The sequence below is a fragment of the Nelusetta ayraudi genome, unplaced genomic scaffold (assembly GCF_046127955.1).
Source record: "Nelusetta ayraudi isolate G7.1 ecotype Tasmania unplaced genomic scaffold, CSIRO-AGI_Nayr_v1 ptg000021l, whole genome shotgun sequence".
In the NCBI taxonomy this organism is placed as follows: Eukaryota; Metazoa; Chordata; class Actinopteri; order Tetraodontiformes; family Monacanthidae; genus Nelusetta; species Nelusetta ayraudi.
The window spans coordinates 927113-941281 of NW_027466071.1; the positions used below are offsets into that span (position 1 = coordinate 927113).

The window sequence follows — 14169 nt, forward strand, 5'->3', positions numbered from 1 at the left end:
AAACAAGACTGATGACGTCTATACATCTAGAAGTTAAAAACCAACTGTCAACATTTCCATGTTCAAAGTTTAAACGACACACCGTGATTTTTATAGTTCTTATAATTTACAGCATTCAAGAGAAATACGTGTATGAATTTACCAGAACAATGAGCCTTTCTTTAGTATTAGTTTTCAGTGCATTTATACTTCTGATAAATACCAAGGTAGCTTTACCCAGCTGACCACTGAATTGAGATTTTAACAATGAAAGTATTGTGCTAATAGTTTTATGAAATCAATTCCCAGGGGGAACATTTGGTCCATAACACATCTGGACACACAAAAATCCATTTTGTCAAGATGAATTATTCTCGACGCACATGAAGAGAAGAGCACGCAGCCATTCCTGTCGCTTGCACGCATAAACTGAATCATCATAAAATATGTTGAACATATTAGTTCCATCTGCAATGAATGATGCGCTGGAAAAAAGCACACGAGTGCTCAGTGATCGCGCCCAAACCACCTGCACCGGCACCATTGCCATCCAGCATCAACAGTCACACAAGTCAGGCTGCAACAGTCCAGCTGGACATAACTGCTCTTCGCTTCAAAGCTGTCGCAGCAAATTCAGCGGCACATTTATAGCAGAAAATCTAATAAACCCCCCCCCCCCTCATATATCGTTTGAATAGATTCTACAGCATATACTTCATTTTCCGTTCTACATTCAACACTGAACGACACCTGAGCCGACACCCAAACGCATCACGTTCCGCAAACAGGCCGTGGACGTTCGGCAACGTGGACGTCGTTTTCATTCAAATAACTTCCAACAACTTCCTGGTGCAGAATTCCACGTGACTGAGATACAGCGGTACTTGTGTTTGACTAATCGCCTAAAGACGAGGAGATGCAGGTGAAACTAACAATAAATAAATAAACAAATGAATAAATGCGGTCTTTAGGAAAACTGAGACGCGGCGAGCGGGCCGCAGCAGTAAAGGCCTCTGTCGAGAGCTCCGTGTGAGCATATTTGGAGCGTGTGAGCTGCTCTGCATACTGCGCACGCCGCTCATTAGCGTGCGTGATCAGACCGCCGATTCCAACAGGTATCACTTAGCCGGGAGATGAGATCTGCAGAGGCGCCCATGCTGGGGTGGAGACCTCGTGGAAGCGCAACGAGCCAAAGATTTCGATCATTTTACTTGAAATGAACTACGTAAGCAATCGGTTTTTATTTATGAAAGAATATATTTCATTTAGAATTTCGTTACTTTGTCATTTCCAATCAATCCGAACGTTTACCCCATTTGCGCAAAGTCAAGTAGAAGTGTTAAGGCAACAACATAACAGCCAAATAAAATAAATACTATATATGTATATATTTAAATGCCACCAATGAACTCCTAAGGAAAAAAAAACCCAAAAAACCCTTGAGTTACATTGGACATAATCCATCTTTTTCCCCACCAGAATTTATAAATTGGGGTGCCTTTTGGCCTTCAACAAAGGAAGAGGCCAACAATTAATCAGACCTGAGTAAAGTAATATAATCTAAGACAACATATCATTTTAGGGAAAACCTTTATTTTTTTTTTATAATCCAACCCATATTTACAGTGAAATTATAAAAAATATATAATTAAAGCTTTGGCAAATATTTTACATTTAGACACTTTATCTCTCTGTCAACATCGTCGGGTCACTGTATAAAGTCAAGATGATATGTTGCTAAGTACAGTCTTTGTTTTTGTTTGTAGCACACAAAAAAAAAAGAATGACAGACGGAAGGGAGTAGTCCAGAACCATGTGAAAATCTGCCATTATGAAAATAAAAAAAAACAGCCTTGAATATGTGATATTTTAATGGAGGAGGGGAAAAAAAAAACAACAGCAACCTATCGAGCATTAAAGGGCGAATTCACAACATCCAGTCCAGCTTACATTCAGATCGGGCACCGCAGGGCTGATAAAGTTCTACTGTGATTCGCCTGAATAGGCCTGTGTTGGATGGTCAAGGCCACCGGGGAGACGCGCCGGCAGTGTGGGGACTTACTGTTGGAGCTGTTGAAATGAGTTCAGCTACATGGATGCGGTCGTTAAGACGGTGTGAAGCCCCGGTTATGATGATGAGGTAAGGAGACTGGCTCCATGCACACTGTTCAAGTCTTCATGCTGCTGCTGCTGCTGCTGCTGCTTGCTCAGGGGACTGGGAGGTTTTCTGTCTCCTGCACAGCACACAGGAGAGAAACACGGTGGGTCTATGCAGGAGAAATAAAAATAATAATAATAATAATAATAACAATAATAATAATAATGATAATTATATCACAACATTAAGGATTCTAGATGTTAAACATTTTCCCTTTTACTCGACAGGAAGTCCTGCATACTTATTACAACCAATCTTTATTGTATTATATATGATATATTATCTTCTTTTCATTTGAAATGTCACATTCACACGTTCAAAAGTCATTTCTCATGTTGCTTGAAAATTTTTCCGAGGTCAACATTTTAGTTGATTGATTGAATTTTCTCGTGTTTGCGGTCGTTGCCATCACTGCATATTGCGCAAATGTTCTCCAGATGTAAATAATAATAATAATAATAATGATAATAATAATAATAATACCTTCTCGGGCCTGGTGCTTGAAGGTCATGGGTGAGTGGATCTCTCCAGCGTGCATGCCCATCCCGCCGCCCGGGTGCGACAGTGCGGGGCTCTGGGACTGCCAGTGGTGGTGACCCGGGGCCACGTAGCCCGCAGCCGGCCCGCTGTACACCCCGTACTGATTGGAGGGCGAGTACGCGCACGCCGAGACGTAGCCGGAGAGCGTGGAAGAGGGCTGCAGGCGCACAGATATAAGACGTGGACAGCAGGCATGAGGACGCAGTTCTCTGATTGAACGTGGCTTGTGTGTCATAAGGCACATGTAGGATAAAACATGAACATTGTCTTTGGTGGCAATTCTCCTACAAATGTGTCCTCAATCATAGATTATCATCATTAGTATTAGTATCATTAAGCATTAGTATCATGGACTATTAAGTTTGTCCAGATGTTGATGTTTGATCTTTGCGTGACTCTCGTAAGGAGTCCTGCAGACTTTCCAAAACTCTAACTCGGGCCTTTTGTGCAAAATAACATGATCAAATATTCACTTGAAATTTAGGCAACACACTTCTGTATCATTTTCATTAAGTACAATGATCATTTTCTTTTCTTCTTCTTTTTTTTTTTTTTTACCTGTGCGTATTTAATGTCGGCGTCAATGGCAGATTTGTCGATCCCGTTGACCGCGTGCGCCGCTGGGAAAGCTGCCCTGTTTACGCTACTCCACTCCTCCATTTTAGGCGGGTATCCATCGGCCCCGGCAATGGCTAATGTCAAAACAGTTACTCAGAGTCAGTCATTCATGAACAGTGAATTAACCAAGCAGTTTCCTTTAGCGTCGTAATTAATTGTGTCGTTATTTGGAGGCTGGCCACGCGTGGTGCGCACAAGAAAAACCAAAAGATCGTTGTCAAGTCAGGAGGTCGAGTTAAAGTAAATTAAACGGTAAAGTAATATTTAGGACCCTTGTCATTACATAAAAAAAGGAAGCGAAGAGTGGCTGGATTGATTGTTCAATTGGATAGTCGTTACGAATATTTACAATTAAGTTACATATTCTTCAAGTTTTATAATTTAGGAGAAAAACGTGTCTGCGTGTATTTCTGCAATCAATAAATTTCTATTCATTTATTAAGTTATTGTATAAAAAATATATATATATATTTTTTCCTATAATAGACTGTCTGCGTAAAGGCTCAATATTGTCCACATGTTGAGAACAACATAAGCTGGATATGTAGCATCTGAAACAGCTTAAACATCAAAGAATTTATTTATTTATTTATTTATTTTTTGCAATTTTTACACGATCACGTTTTCCTTTTTTTTTTTTAATTGTATTTTAATCATTTATTTACTCTATTGCGTCATGTGGGACAGACGGCAGACTGCGGACTGAACGCTGCTGCAGGGGGGGAGATCGAGCGACAAGGAGGATTAGCTTGGATATAGCAGGTGAGCAGAGTGTTTGCCGACGCATCATCCCATGAAAAGGCCCATTGACGGTGGACTCATTGCTTCCTGGATGGATAGGAGACACGGAGGCCCGTGTACACCCCCCTCTCCCACACACACACACACACCCTCTCCCCCCATGTTGGCTGCAGTCACAACAGGTTCTCCACCATGCAATGAGAATAGAGATCGATTTTTGTGGCTGTTGCTGTTGTTTTGTCTCACCTGCGGGAACCATGAAGTCTCTGATGCCCAGGATGCTGCTGACGGTGTGCGCCGAAGGCCAGGCCCTGGATATGCTCATGTGTCCGGCCGCCACCGGCATCCCGGGGCCGCTGGCCATCTTAGATCCAGTGGGCGACATGGTGTTGGGGTAGGAGTAGGGGTAGATGTGGTTGTAGGAGAGGCCCGCCTGCGCCGACGCCTGCTTGCTGCTCTCGTACTGGCCCGGCTGCGACAGATTCCCGATCTTGTTGCGTAAAATCCTGCTGATGGAGCTGACGGACGGCACGTTGTACTTGTCGCAAACCCCGTCCGCCAGCAGCCTGTCGCGGATCTCCCAGGCAAAGATCCCGGGGTCGTTCTGCTTGTATTCCCTGATGTTCTTCACCACGTTGGGTGTCGTGACCCGCGGCTTGCTGCCGCCGATGGCGCCGGGCAGAATGGAGCCCGTCTCGTTGTACCTCGCCAAAATCTTGCTCACGCAGCCGTGCGACACTCGCAGCTGGCGGCTGATGTCGCAGGGCCTGATGCCGAGCTGCGCCAGCTCCACTATCCGCAGCCGGATGGCGTTGGGCAGGGGTCGCCCGTTGACGAACACGCCGCCCAGCTGGTTCACCTCTCCGTAGGTTTGCTCTGGAAAAAATATCATAGACACACACATTGGATAAATAGATGGATAAATATACTTTATTGATCCCAAATTGGGAAACTACACTGTTGCAGCTCTGAAAAACAGTACAAAAAACAAACAAACTATACAGCAGTTACAAAAACATTCAAATCAATCTATGTCCAACAAACAGCCAAAGCAGATGTGCAAAAGATAGGCATGGATAAGCGAGGTTTTCTAAACCATTAGTGAATTATTTGCACTACAGGCTATGTCTAAATAAAATGTCAATTCAACGTATAGAGCCACGAGTTATTATTTAATGACAGAATAAAATCAGGCCGCATCAGGCTCCATATGAGATAACTAGAGATAACTGAAGTTCTCTTTTTAAAAACAGGAAAAGATCAGACTTCTGGATGGAAATCTCAGCATTACAAAATAATAATAATAAATTATGATAATAAATAAAAAAAATAAAGGCTAGGATGGGTCCAGCTTTGAATTTCCTCTTGGTAAATAACAGGAAAAAACATTAAAAATGGCGATCCTGGGAATATGACTCTCGAAAACTTTCCAAAAGAAAAAGAAGAAAAGCACCATCAACTTCACGTAAGACTGTTGTTCGAAGGCTTTTTAAAAGAAAGCCAAGAGCTGCAGTGACATAAACCCAGATCAGCTTGTCTCCACTTGGTTTGTCTGAGTGCGGAGGGAGGACAACAACAAGATAGAAAGAAAAACAGAAACAAAGACGCGCAACAACAAAAAAAAAAATGCTTATTTTGCGGGCTTTACGCAAGCGTGCCGATCTGGATACGCTCCTATAAGCTCCTCGCCAGTGAAGCATGCAGACGGTAACGCAAGGCTTACCCATTTGCCTCTATAAGGTCGCCGGCCGTCGAGATGCGGGGATTATTAGCAGCGACCCTTCAAACGCGTCCGAGCGAAGGCGAGAGCGAGAAGGAAGGAGGGAAGGAAGGAAGGCGAGCTGGAGGAGTGAACCCCAGCGCAGGGAACACGGAGACCTCTTCAATCCCAGCAACAGCGCGCCCCCCACTCCCCCTCAATTTTTCTCCCTCTCTCTCTATTTTTGTCAGCGACTTGGCTGCGAGCTAATACGACGGCACCTCTGCAAGCGATCTTCATCCGATAAAAGCCAATTGGATTTATCCCGGCGACTCCGCACTTTGCTGGAATTAATTTGACGCGTCCTCCGCGTCAATCTTCCCCGAGTTCCTCCTGCTGTGCGCTCATTGGCCGCGGTCGCGCCGTCAGCCAATGCCAAGCCTCCCTCCCTCCCCTCCTCCCCAGCTGCTAAATTTTGCATACAGGGGAAGTGGCGGCAGGGGGGGAGAGAGGCGCGCTCCGTCCAATGATCTGCTGCAGGAGGAGGATGTGCACAGCACCGGTGGACGTGAAGCCCGCAGCTGGATGACAGCGGAGGGTAAAGCCGGTCTTTGACATATACGAACCGGAGGCTGACAATATATATTTTTTTTAAAACTTGTCTACATAGAACCTTTATTTATGACTTGTAGTGATTAATGGCGTACGAGTTGTATTGTTCAACCAAGTTCTCCATAATGTCAAATTTTCTGTCGTGACGCTTTGCAAGCTTTGCCTGCAATTTTAGCCAGTTTACGTATATATGTTATAAATATAAATCTATTTTTTTGGACACACTGCCGGGACACTGAACACAGTAGCGTGTGTGCTCAGTGACCCCACGCGCGCACACTACCGTTGAAAAGTTTGGGGTCACTGACACATTTCTGCTATGAACTCTACGTATTATTACCATTATTCTGAAATAAAAATCTTGAATGTTCTGCGATCATCATCAGCCCACAGAAATCAGTCAAGATGTGCCTGTTTGGCAACATTTTAATGTTTAATGGAAACCATTCCCAATGTCTAATTAGAAGTGAGAGAATTCCAAGTGTGCAAGATTCTGTGTGAAAACACCGAAAGTAGGCTGTTTTAAAGAGCCACATAAACCATGATGCTTACATCATGCATATAAACTAACTTTTTAATATAATTTTTTTATTTTATTTTTTTTAGAAATGTTTACTTTTTTTTGCAATTATAAAGCAATATCATTATAGAAATAAACTCTATCATGAGATAAGTTTAATAACTTAAGTCATGATGGCAGCATATTGCACACTTGATATTCATTCTCTAAAATCACATTCAAGTTGACATTCAAGACAGCAACTGTCAAAGCCATCCCATAATGTGCACAGCACATCCTGACTGATTTTCGTGCACTAGTAAAGTTGCTAGAGAATTCCACTAGATTATTTCATGAAGCTGCTTATAATGGAGTACAATGCAGAAACAAGACCCCCCCCCCCCCCCCCCCCCACACACACACACACACACTTCCCAAACTAGAGCCATGTTTTCAACTTGGATGCCGCAAAAATAACAAATTTTTTTCATCTCTTCTGTCAGCTTGCCTACACAGCAGCTGGGTAGCGTGTTATGGGGAAGCGTGGGGGCGCCAAACTTGTGTGTGTGTGTGTGTGTGTGTGTGGTGGTGGGGGGGTCGTGTAATCAATACCTCAGGCAGAGCGCGGGACCTGTCGAGCGGATCACTGCGCGGTTTGCACAGATTCTGCGTGCGCACGTTTACGCGGAATCGTTTAATACGCTCGCAAAAGTCCGCCTGTGAAAAGTTTAACAGTCGAGTGAGACGATGGCAATGAGATCCATGTCGCGCGGCTCTCCGCCCTCTGTCTCTTCTGCCCGGCCCCATGCAGCATCCACACGATGACACATGGAAAGCGTCAGCACCGGGGGATTGTGGGTAGCCTCGAGTGGGGAAAGTCGCTGTTAACATCACAACATAATAATGCTGCTGATGTTGTTCACACCTCGATGTGCTCATGTTGCAGCGTTTCGGCTCCAAGCGACGCGTTGAGATCATTTTTACTTTTCTTATTTTGAATAACTCCAGCGATCCTTCACCGTCTCCATGCCTTTCTCCCAGCACCCCCCTCCTCTGGATGGTGTGGGAACTGCATGCCTGTTTTATTGACGCGGTAGGTAAAAATACTTTCTGCGATGCGTTGGATCGTTTTATTAGTTCATATGCAATCGTATTTTAAATTCGCCTATTTTAAGAATATATTTTTCTTGAAAGTGTTAACTTAAGTAACTCCTAGAGTTGCACAACAAGCAACTTTATTTGTCTCTCATCCGAAGCATTTAGACACCTTACTTTGATCGTTTCTTTAATTGCTTTTAATACAAAAATGGGCAAAATGGTTACGGTTTTTAAAGAAATCGAATTCGTATGATTTGATGTATTTTATTTTATTTTTGTACACTGTGTTATTTATACACACGCCGATTGTAAAATAAAATAGCGTCTCACCTAAAGTGTTTTGTGTCAAATTAAATATTATTTCTTCTTCAAGAAAAACAGGTGTTTAATTTAGAGTGTATATGTGGATACAGCAAATATATATTTTCAACACTATTGTTTTCATTCATGGCGTTATTGAATAATTAAATAGAAAAAAATATAAATACAGTTGCGTGAAGAGAATAAAATCAGGAAAATGCAGAAGCGATACTCGCAAATTCTGAAAATACAGAAAATAGAATACTTAAAAAAAAAAAAAAAGACAAACAAAATAGCCCTACATACTTTTGATACACATATTTAAACTTCCATATTTTCTGGCACAAACGATATTAATTTGCCCACATGGGTGGGCGTATGACTGAGTTCATGCATGAAGCATTAAGTCTTTTAAAGTTCAGTGACTCCGTTGATGACTGACGGCCGCTCTAAGTACTGTGCTAGTCACCGCATCGACGACGTGCACAAACTCCACAAAATGTCACGTGTTTTTATTTTGAAACGGCGTCGTGACTCTTTTCCACCGCGGTCTCCATCACAGCCCGACATGGAGGCTTCGTTGGGACGTTTGCCGGCCTGCTTTGAACATGAATTCATTATTCTGTCGGGAAAGGGCCTGAAAACCTCTGCGAAGAGGTGGCCCTCCCCCCCCCCTCCTCCCTCCTCCCTATTCCCAAACATTTCAATGACTTGAGTTTGATATTCGAATTTTTCCGAAGGGGGAAGAAATAAATATTTACCACTTAGACTAATATCATCCACCAAAGAAACAGATACACCTCTCTCTCTCTCTCTCTCTCTCTCTCTCTCTCTCTCTCTCTCACACACACACACACACACACACACACACACACACACACACACACAGAGTGAGAGTGTGTGTGTGTGTGTGTGTGTGTGTGTGTGTGTGTTTAAACGAAATTTCCTTTACTAAATAAGGTCATTTTTGTAAATACGTTTTTCAAACATGCACTTTCACATTGTCAATATGGTGTGTGTGTGTGTGTGTGTGTGTGTGTGTGTGTGTGTGTGTGTGTGTGTGTGTGTGTGTGTTCAAACGTATTTAAAATCCAAATCAATCACTCAATCGACTAAAATATGAAACTCATCCAGCATCAATTTTCCGGACCGTCGAGTGTTTCAAGTGGGAGGACCACAAGAAGAAAACCGCTCTGCATTCTGTGTGTTGCTCCGCCGCTAGCACACAGTATAGTTAACAGCCCCAACAGTCGCAGATCTTCGTAGCGACACATTTCCCCTCAGAAAATCGCTCTCAGATCAAACGCAAGTGAAGCCATCCGGTGGACACCTGACACCTGCAAGGTGCAGCGACCCCTGTCAGCAAATGTTGGTCTTGGTTTTAAGTGTCATCAAAGGGGATTCGCCCCCTCCGAGTGTCTATGCTTTGTCTGCGAAGTCCATTTCCCACTGCTGCTGATGCAAAGGAGAGCGTGTGAGACAGCGAAGTGAGGCTGTGATTCCACCGACGCGTCTGCGTAGATGCGACAACTTGCGGGTTCACTTGCGCGTCTCTGTGCGTGCGGATTTGCAGCTAAGACTTTTACTTTCTTGTTTGCTTCACTAAATAGCGGCCGTTTGGGACCTTTTTTTTTTTTTTTTTTTTAAATTTAGCACGTCCATCCTGGTGGATTGTAAACAGTCCCGGAGTCATTATGTGTCATTATGTTATTTATAACTGCATGTGTGCGTTCTTTTTGTTTATAATGGCCTGCCGCACAGAGTGATCACCTTGTGGCTGTTTTAACCTCCGCGTGACTCACGTAATAACTTGTTTGAGTGTGCGTGCGGGTTTTTTATTTTATTTTTTATTTTAGGTAAAATTAAACGGATAAAATACTACGAAGTTCCATAATTGTTTTTGTAGAAACATTATATTGAATGTTGACTTCTGTCGCTGCTTCCCACAGTAAATACAGCAGAGTCTCTTTGTATATCTTAAAAAAATTGTATTTTTACCCCCTTTTCTCTCATTCAGAAATGTCATTATTTGACAATGTCTTGGTTGTTTGGTACAGTCGCACCACCAGAGACAAAAAAAAAAAGGCGGTGTCATAGCTGCCTTTGAATACATTCAACTGTCTGCTTCATTTCCATAGAGATGCAAAAGCTGCCACACATCGCGGAAACACAGCAAACAGGAATTTGCCTCTGTGGCCTCAGAAGCAACACAATGACTTCTATGAAGTTTCACACAGGTATCGGGCAGGTACTCGGTTGTCATTATTAGCAGGAGGAGGTGGAGGTGGTGGAGGATCAGTAGGAGGAGGAGGAGAAGGAAGAAGAGGAGGTGGAGGAGGATCAGGAGGAGGTGGTAGAAGAGGAGGATCAGGAGGAGGAGGTGGAGTGAATCAGTGTTTCTCCAGGAAAGCCACCCAGCTCAGCAGCCCGTATAAAGGCTCACACAGGGCTCCCAGTAAGAACCCCCCCCCCCCCCCCCTCCTCCTCCTGGTGTATCCAGCCTATCTGATCCAGAGGTGGCGATGTGTAGTTTCTTTGTGCTCCCACTGGTGGTGGAGGCTCTTTTACAGCCACAAGGCCCACTCTGCTGCAGAGCGCTCCTAATGAGGCCGCGCGCTGGTGCCATGTGAGACATGCCAGCTTTTACCAGGCTGCCTAATTGCTTGTGACCTTCAGTAAACACGTCTCATGTGTCTCTGTGTGGCGAGCGCACGTCTAATTGTTCCATGAAGGGAGATGCCTGAGGATCGTTCACGTGCACTTTACTGCCTTTGTAGAGAAGCAGGCGAGTTTTGCACCAGCAGGCGACGTGCATTTGGCCCCGTTGATGAAACACTTGGAAGCCTGTTCATAGTCGCTGCCTTTTCAAAAATGATGAATACAATGCAACACCCTGAAAAGTGTGGAATAAATTAGAAGCCAACGGGTTGTCTTTTGTGTTGTCATCGTCACTGTAAATATGAACCGTTGGTCCCAGTTTCTGTCCGTGCTGCTGTGCATTGGAAAGTGGGATCAGTTCTGGTTTTCATTCAAGCAGAACCATATTGGGGGGAAAACACAATGACTTGCTGGTACAGTTGCTGCAATCACGAACAACTAGAACGAGAGAATAACTTTGTTCTCAGAATAGTCACGACGTGAACAAGGCAGCGTTTCTAAATAATTTGGCTCCAAAGATAAATTGTTTAAGGGTTTAGTGTCAGTGTATCCATCATGAATGACTTGTTTTATTATTTTGTTGTGAGATAAGGTACTGAGCCCCAGCTCATGAAATACAAATGAAATACAGTTATAACTTACCTACTGTTGAGGGGCTTCGGCATCGACGGCAGGCCACAGGAGGCACAGTCCCTTAATCGCTGCTTGCAGCTTTAATTATTAATTTGTTTTTCCATTTTTAGCCCTGCAAAGCTTGCAGTTGAAAAACAAATCATAAGTAGGGTGATAGAAGTAAGATGCTTGTGGAATATGGTTGTTGGTTTACTTTCCCTCTGACACAACTTTGGGTTTTAAAATCAAAGGAAAAGAGAAGAGTCTGAATAGCGAAGGCTTTCAGGAGCTCATCAGTAAAGATTTCTTGGGCTCGACTTTGACTGTTTTTTGACAACTGCAGAAGAGGGTGCGGGGTGTTATACTATTGAGTCAAACCACAAATTTTAACATGTGTGGGTTGCTCAACGCCTCAGGTGAACCATCTGACAATAAAATGTATTGGCTAATTCATGACTAAGTCTAATTTCTGACTAATTATGGAAGCGTCTTCCCCTTTATTCGTCTTTCATCTGCAGGTTGTGACAGTTACGGTGATAACACGCGTCAACAGGCTTTCTTTGCCACAACCAGGCTATTGGCGTCCGGTGATGTTGGGTACCGACCGGATTTATCAGGTTCTTTGGTGATGAGTTGGCACATGCAGGCCTTGCTGAAAGCTTTCCTCAAAAAAAAAAATGTAAAATTGTCTCCTGGCCAGCATTCATTTGGACTTGTAAATGTTATTAAATTGTGCAATTATTATTATTTTTTTGAAATATTATCACTTCATCCTGTGAAGCTTCATTGCTTCAGTGCAATACAATTGACTTCTACTTGCTGTCTGCCAGATTTCATGAAACGTCTACCACTGTGGCTGCACAATCAGATCAGACTGGAGCCTCACTGGCCATCACCACAGCATGGATCACTTCACCAAGAAGATTTTATTAAAGACGTCTATATTCTGGACTGTGCCAGAGTTGTATTTGACCTGGACTTTGTGTGGTGTTTGTTGTGCTGGCAGTTGTTGTCCCACAGAAGGATCTGGATGGAGGTGACGCTCGTCAACATGCAGAAGTTGGGTGCAAGGTGAAGCATTTGTCCTCTCCGTCGCCATTTCGTTTCTTGAAATGTTTGCCACTCCGTCCTCTAAATAAATCAATCTGTTGTTATTTTTGTACACTTCATTTTCCATTCTTCTAGATCAGTTTTCTTCTGTCTCAGATGTTGCTGTTGGCATTGGTCACATTTTTTTTTTTAATTTTCATCTATTATTATACTTCACTTTTAATTTTTTTTGTCAAATTGTACTTTAGCTGCAGCGACTGTGCTACCTCGCGAGAACGTAAAAACCTTTTAGCCAGATTTGAAGTGTTTTTCAAAGTTCAGCCGTTTCCATTAACACTTTTTTATTCCGATATTTAGTTTTTGCAGAGTTCTAAGGGTAATGGAAACGCAGCTTAGTAATGCAACTCACAGCAAGATCATGGAGGGAAAATATTGCGCGCAGAGTGTCAATATGGAAATGATACGCTGCAGCTGAAGAGTCAACAAGGCAGAAGCAAAGACTGGCAAGGACGGGAGGGGTTGGGCCTCGAGCGGCGGCTCGTTCACCGTCCACCCAGCAGAGAGGCTCGTAAAAAAGGCAGACTCACGGTTCTGGCTGGTTCCCTTTAGTTTGCGTCTCACTTGAGATAGTTGGGCTTTACGAGAAGCGAAGTACGCAAATAAACACGCCTGACTAAGGAAATGAATTTCAAGGTGGGAGTTGAAAAGTTTGTAATGCTTTCCAACGAGGCTTCCTCCAGGCTTCTTGCACCTTTTATTGTTTTCTAAGTGGACGGAAGTGCAACGCACGGTGTCTGAAACAGGCTCAGCAGGTTGTTGCCTTTTTCTTTCACTTTTAAAAACACGTTTATTACTGCGTTGTTGTTGTTGTTGTTTGGGGTCTGCGTTGACAAGCCACGATAAATACTGTATGTCTGGAGTTTACTTTGAAGGAAACAATCAGAGAGCTTGACGCACGTCGCTCCACGTTGCTGCTGCTGGGATGGCCAGAAGCCACTCTGGTCTCTGGGTTCACTTCCTGTTCATGTGGCCTATTGTGAATATGCCAAGTGTTTCCCCTGCTGGCCACACCCACTATTACTGGCTGACTCAGTTAAAGTCACAGTTCTTCTGTCAAGGATGCAGAATCCTCATAAAAGCAGCCAGGCATAGATTCAACTTTTAAGAAATAAAAAAAGAGAATAAATGCATTAAGAATAACTTAGTTCTAAAGCAGCGTTGGTGGGTCGCAACCCACTTTTGGGCTGCAGAGCTGTTTCGATTGGGTTGCGGCTTCGTGGGCCGTCAGTTATGTATAGAGAAAATGTTGGGCTTTGACTTTGCAGGACACACAATTTAATTCAATGTGGAATGAATTTGGGTCGCGACTTCATGATAAAGGAACACAATGTGGGTCCTGAGACTCCACCCGTCGAGAACCACTGTTCTAAATAATGCATCTGACCACCATGATCGGTGCACATAGACCAAAGCGCTTCCTTTTAAGGCCTTTTCTCAGGACAGCAGCTCTGCAAACAGACAATGGAGATGCGATGGGAAAGGAATCTACCGCATACCATCAGAACAACTAAACCATATTCCAGTTTGTTTCTGCGGAGGGCCGAC

The 14169-nt window shown here is 43.5% G+C and overlaps 1 protein-coding gene and 1 long non-coding RNA gene across 3 annotated transcripts; one reads left to right on the top strand and one right to left on the bottom strand.

Annotated features, from left to right (window-relative positions):
* Window positions 1–1552: 1552 nt before the first annotated feature.
* pax1a (paired box 1a) lies at window positions 1553–6025 on the bottom strand. The gene is made up of 5 exons (XM_076027540.1): window positions 5760–6025; window positions 4283–4912; window positions 3236–3369; window positions 2621–2834; window positions 1553–2213 (listed from the first exon to the last, which is right to left on the bottom strand). The coding sequence occupies exons 1-5, from the start codon at window positions 5761–5763 to the stop codon at window positions 2107–2109; spliced, it is 1089 nt and encodes a 362-aa protein (XP_075883655.1). The 5' UTR covers window positions 5764–6025; the 3' UTR covers window positions 1553–2106.
* An 88-nt stretch (window positions 6026–6113) lies between these two features.
* On the top strand, window positions 6114–12683 carry LOC142889019 (uncharacterized). 2 transcript variants are annotated; one of them, XR_012926775.1, is made up of 2 exons: window positions 6114–6333; window positions 12033–12683. It is a non-coding gene; the product is annotated as an uncharacterized LOC142889019 (long non-coding RNA). The 2 variants fall into 2 exon arrangements; XR_012926774.1 differs by lacking the exon at window positions 6114–6333 and adding an exon at window positions 7438–7939.
* Window positions 12684–14169: the final 1486 nt, after the last annotated feature.

Excerpts from the sequence above, each read along its gene's own strand:
- pax1a (XM_076027540.1), bottom strand. Across the intron at positions 3,370-4,282 it reads AGACTTCATGGTTCCCGCAG|CCATTGCCGGGGCCGATGGA; the intron begins GTGAGACAAAAC and ends TTTTGACATTAG. Across the intron at positions 2,214-2,620 it reads CAAGCACCAGGCCCGAGAAG|GAGACAGAAAACCTCCCAGT; the intron begins GTATTATTATTA and ends TGTGCTGTGCAG.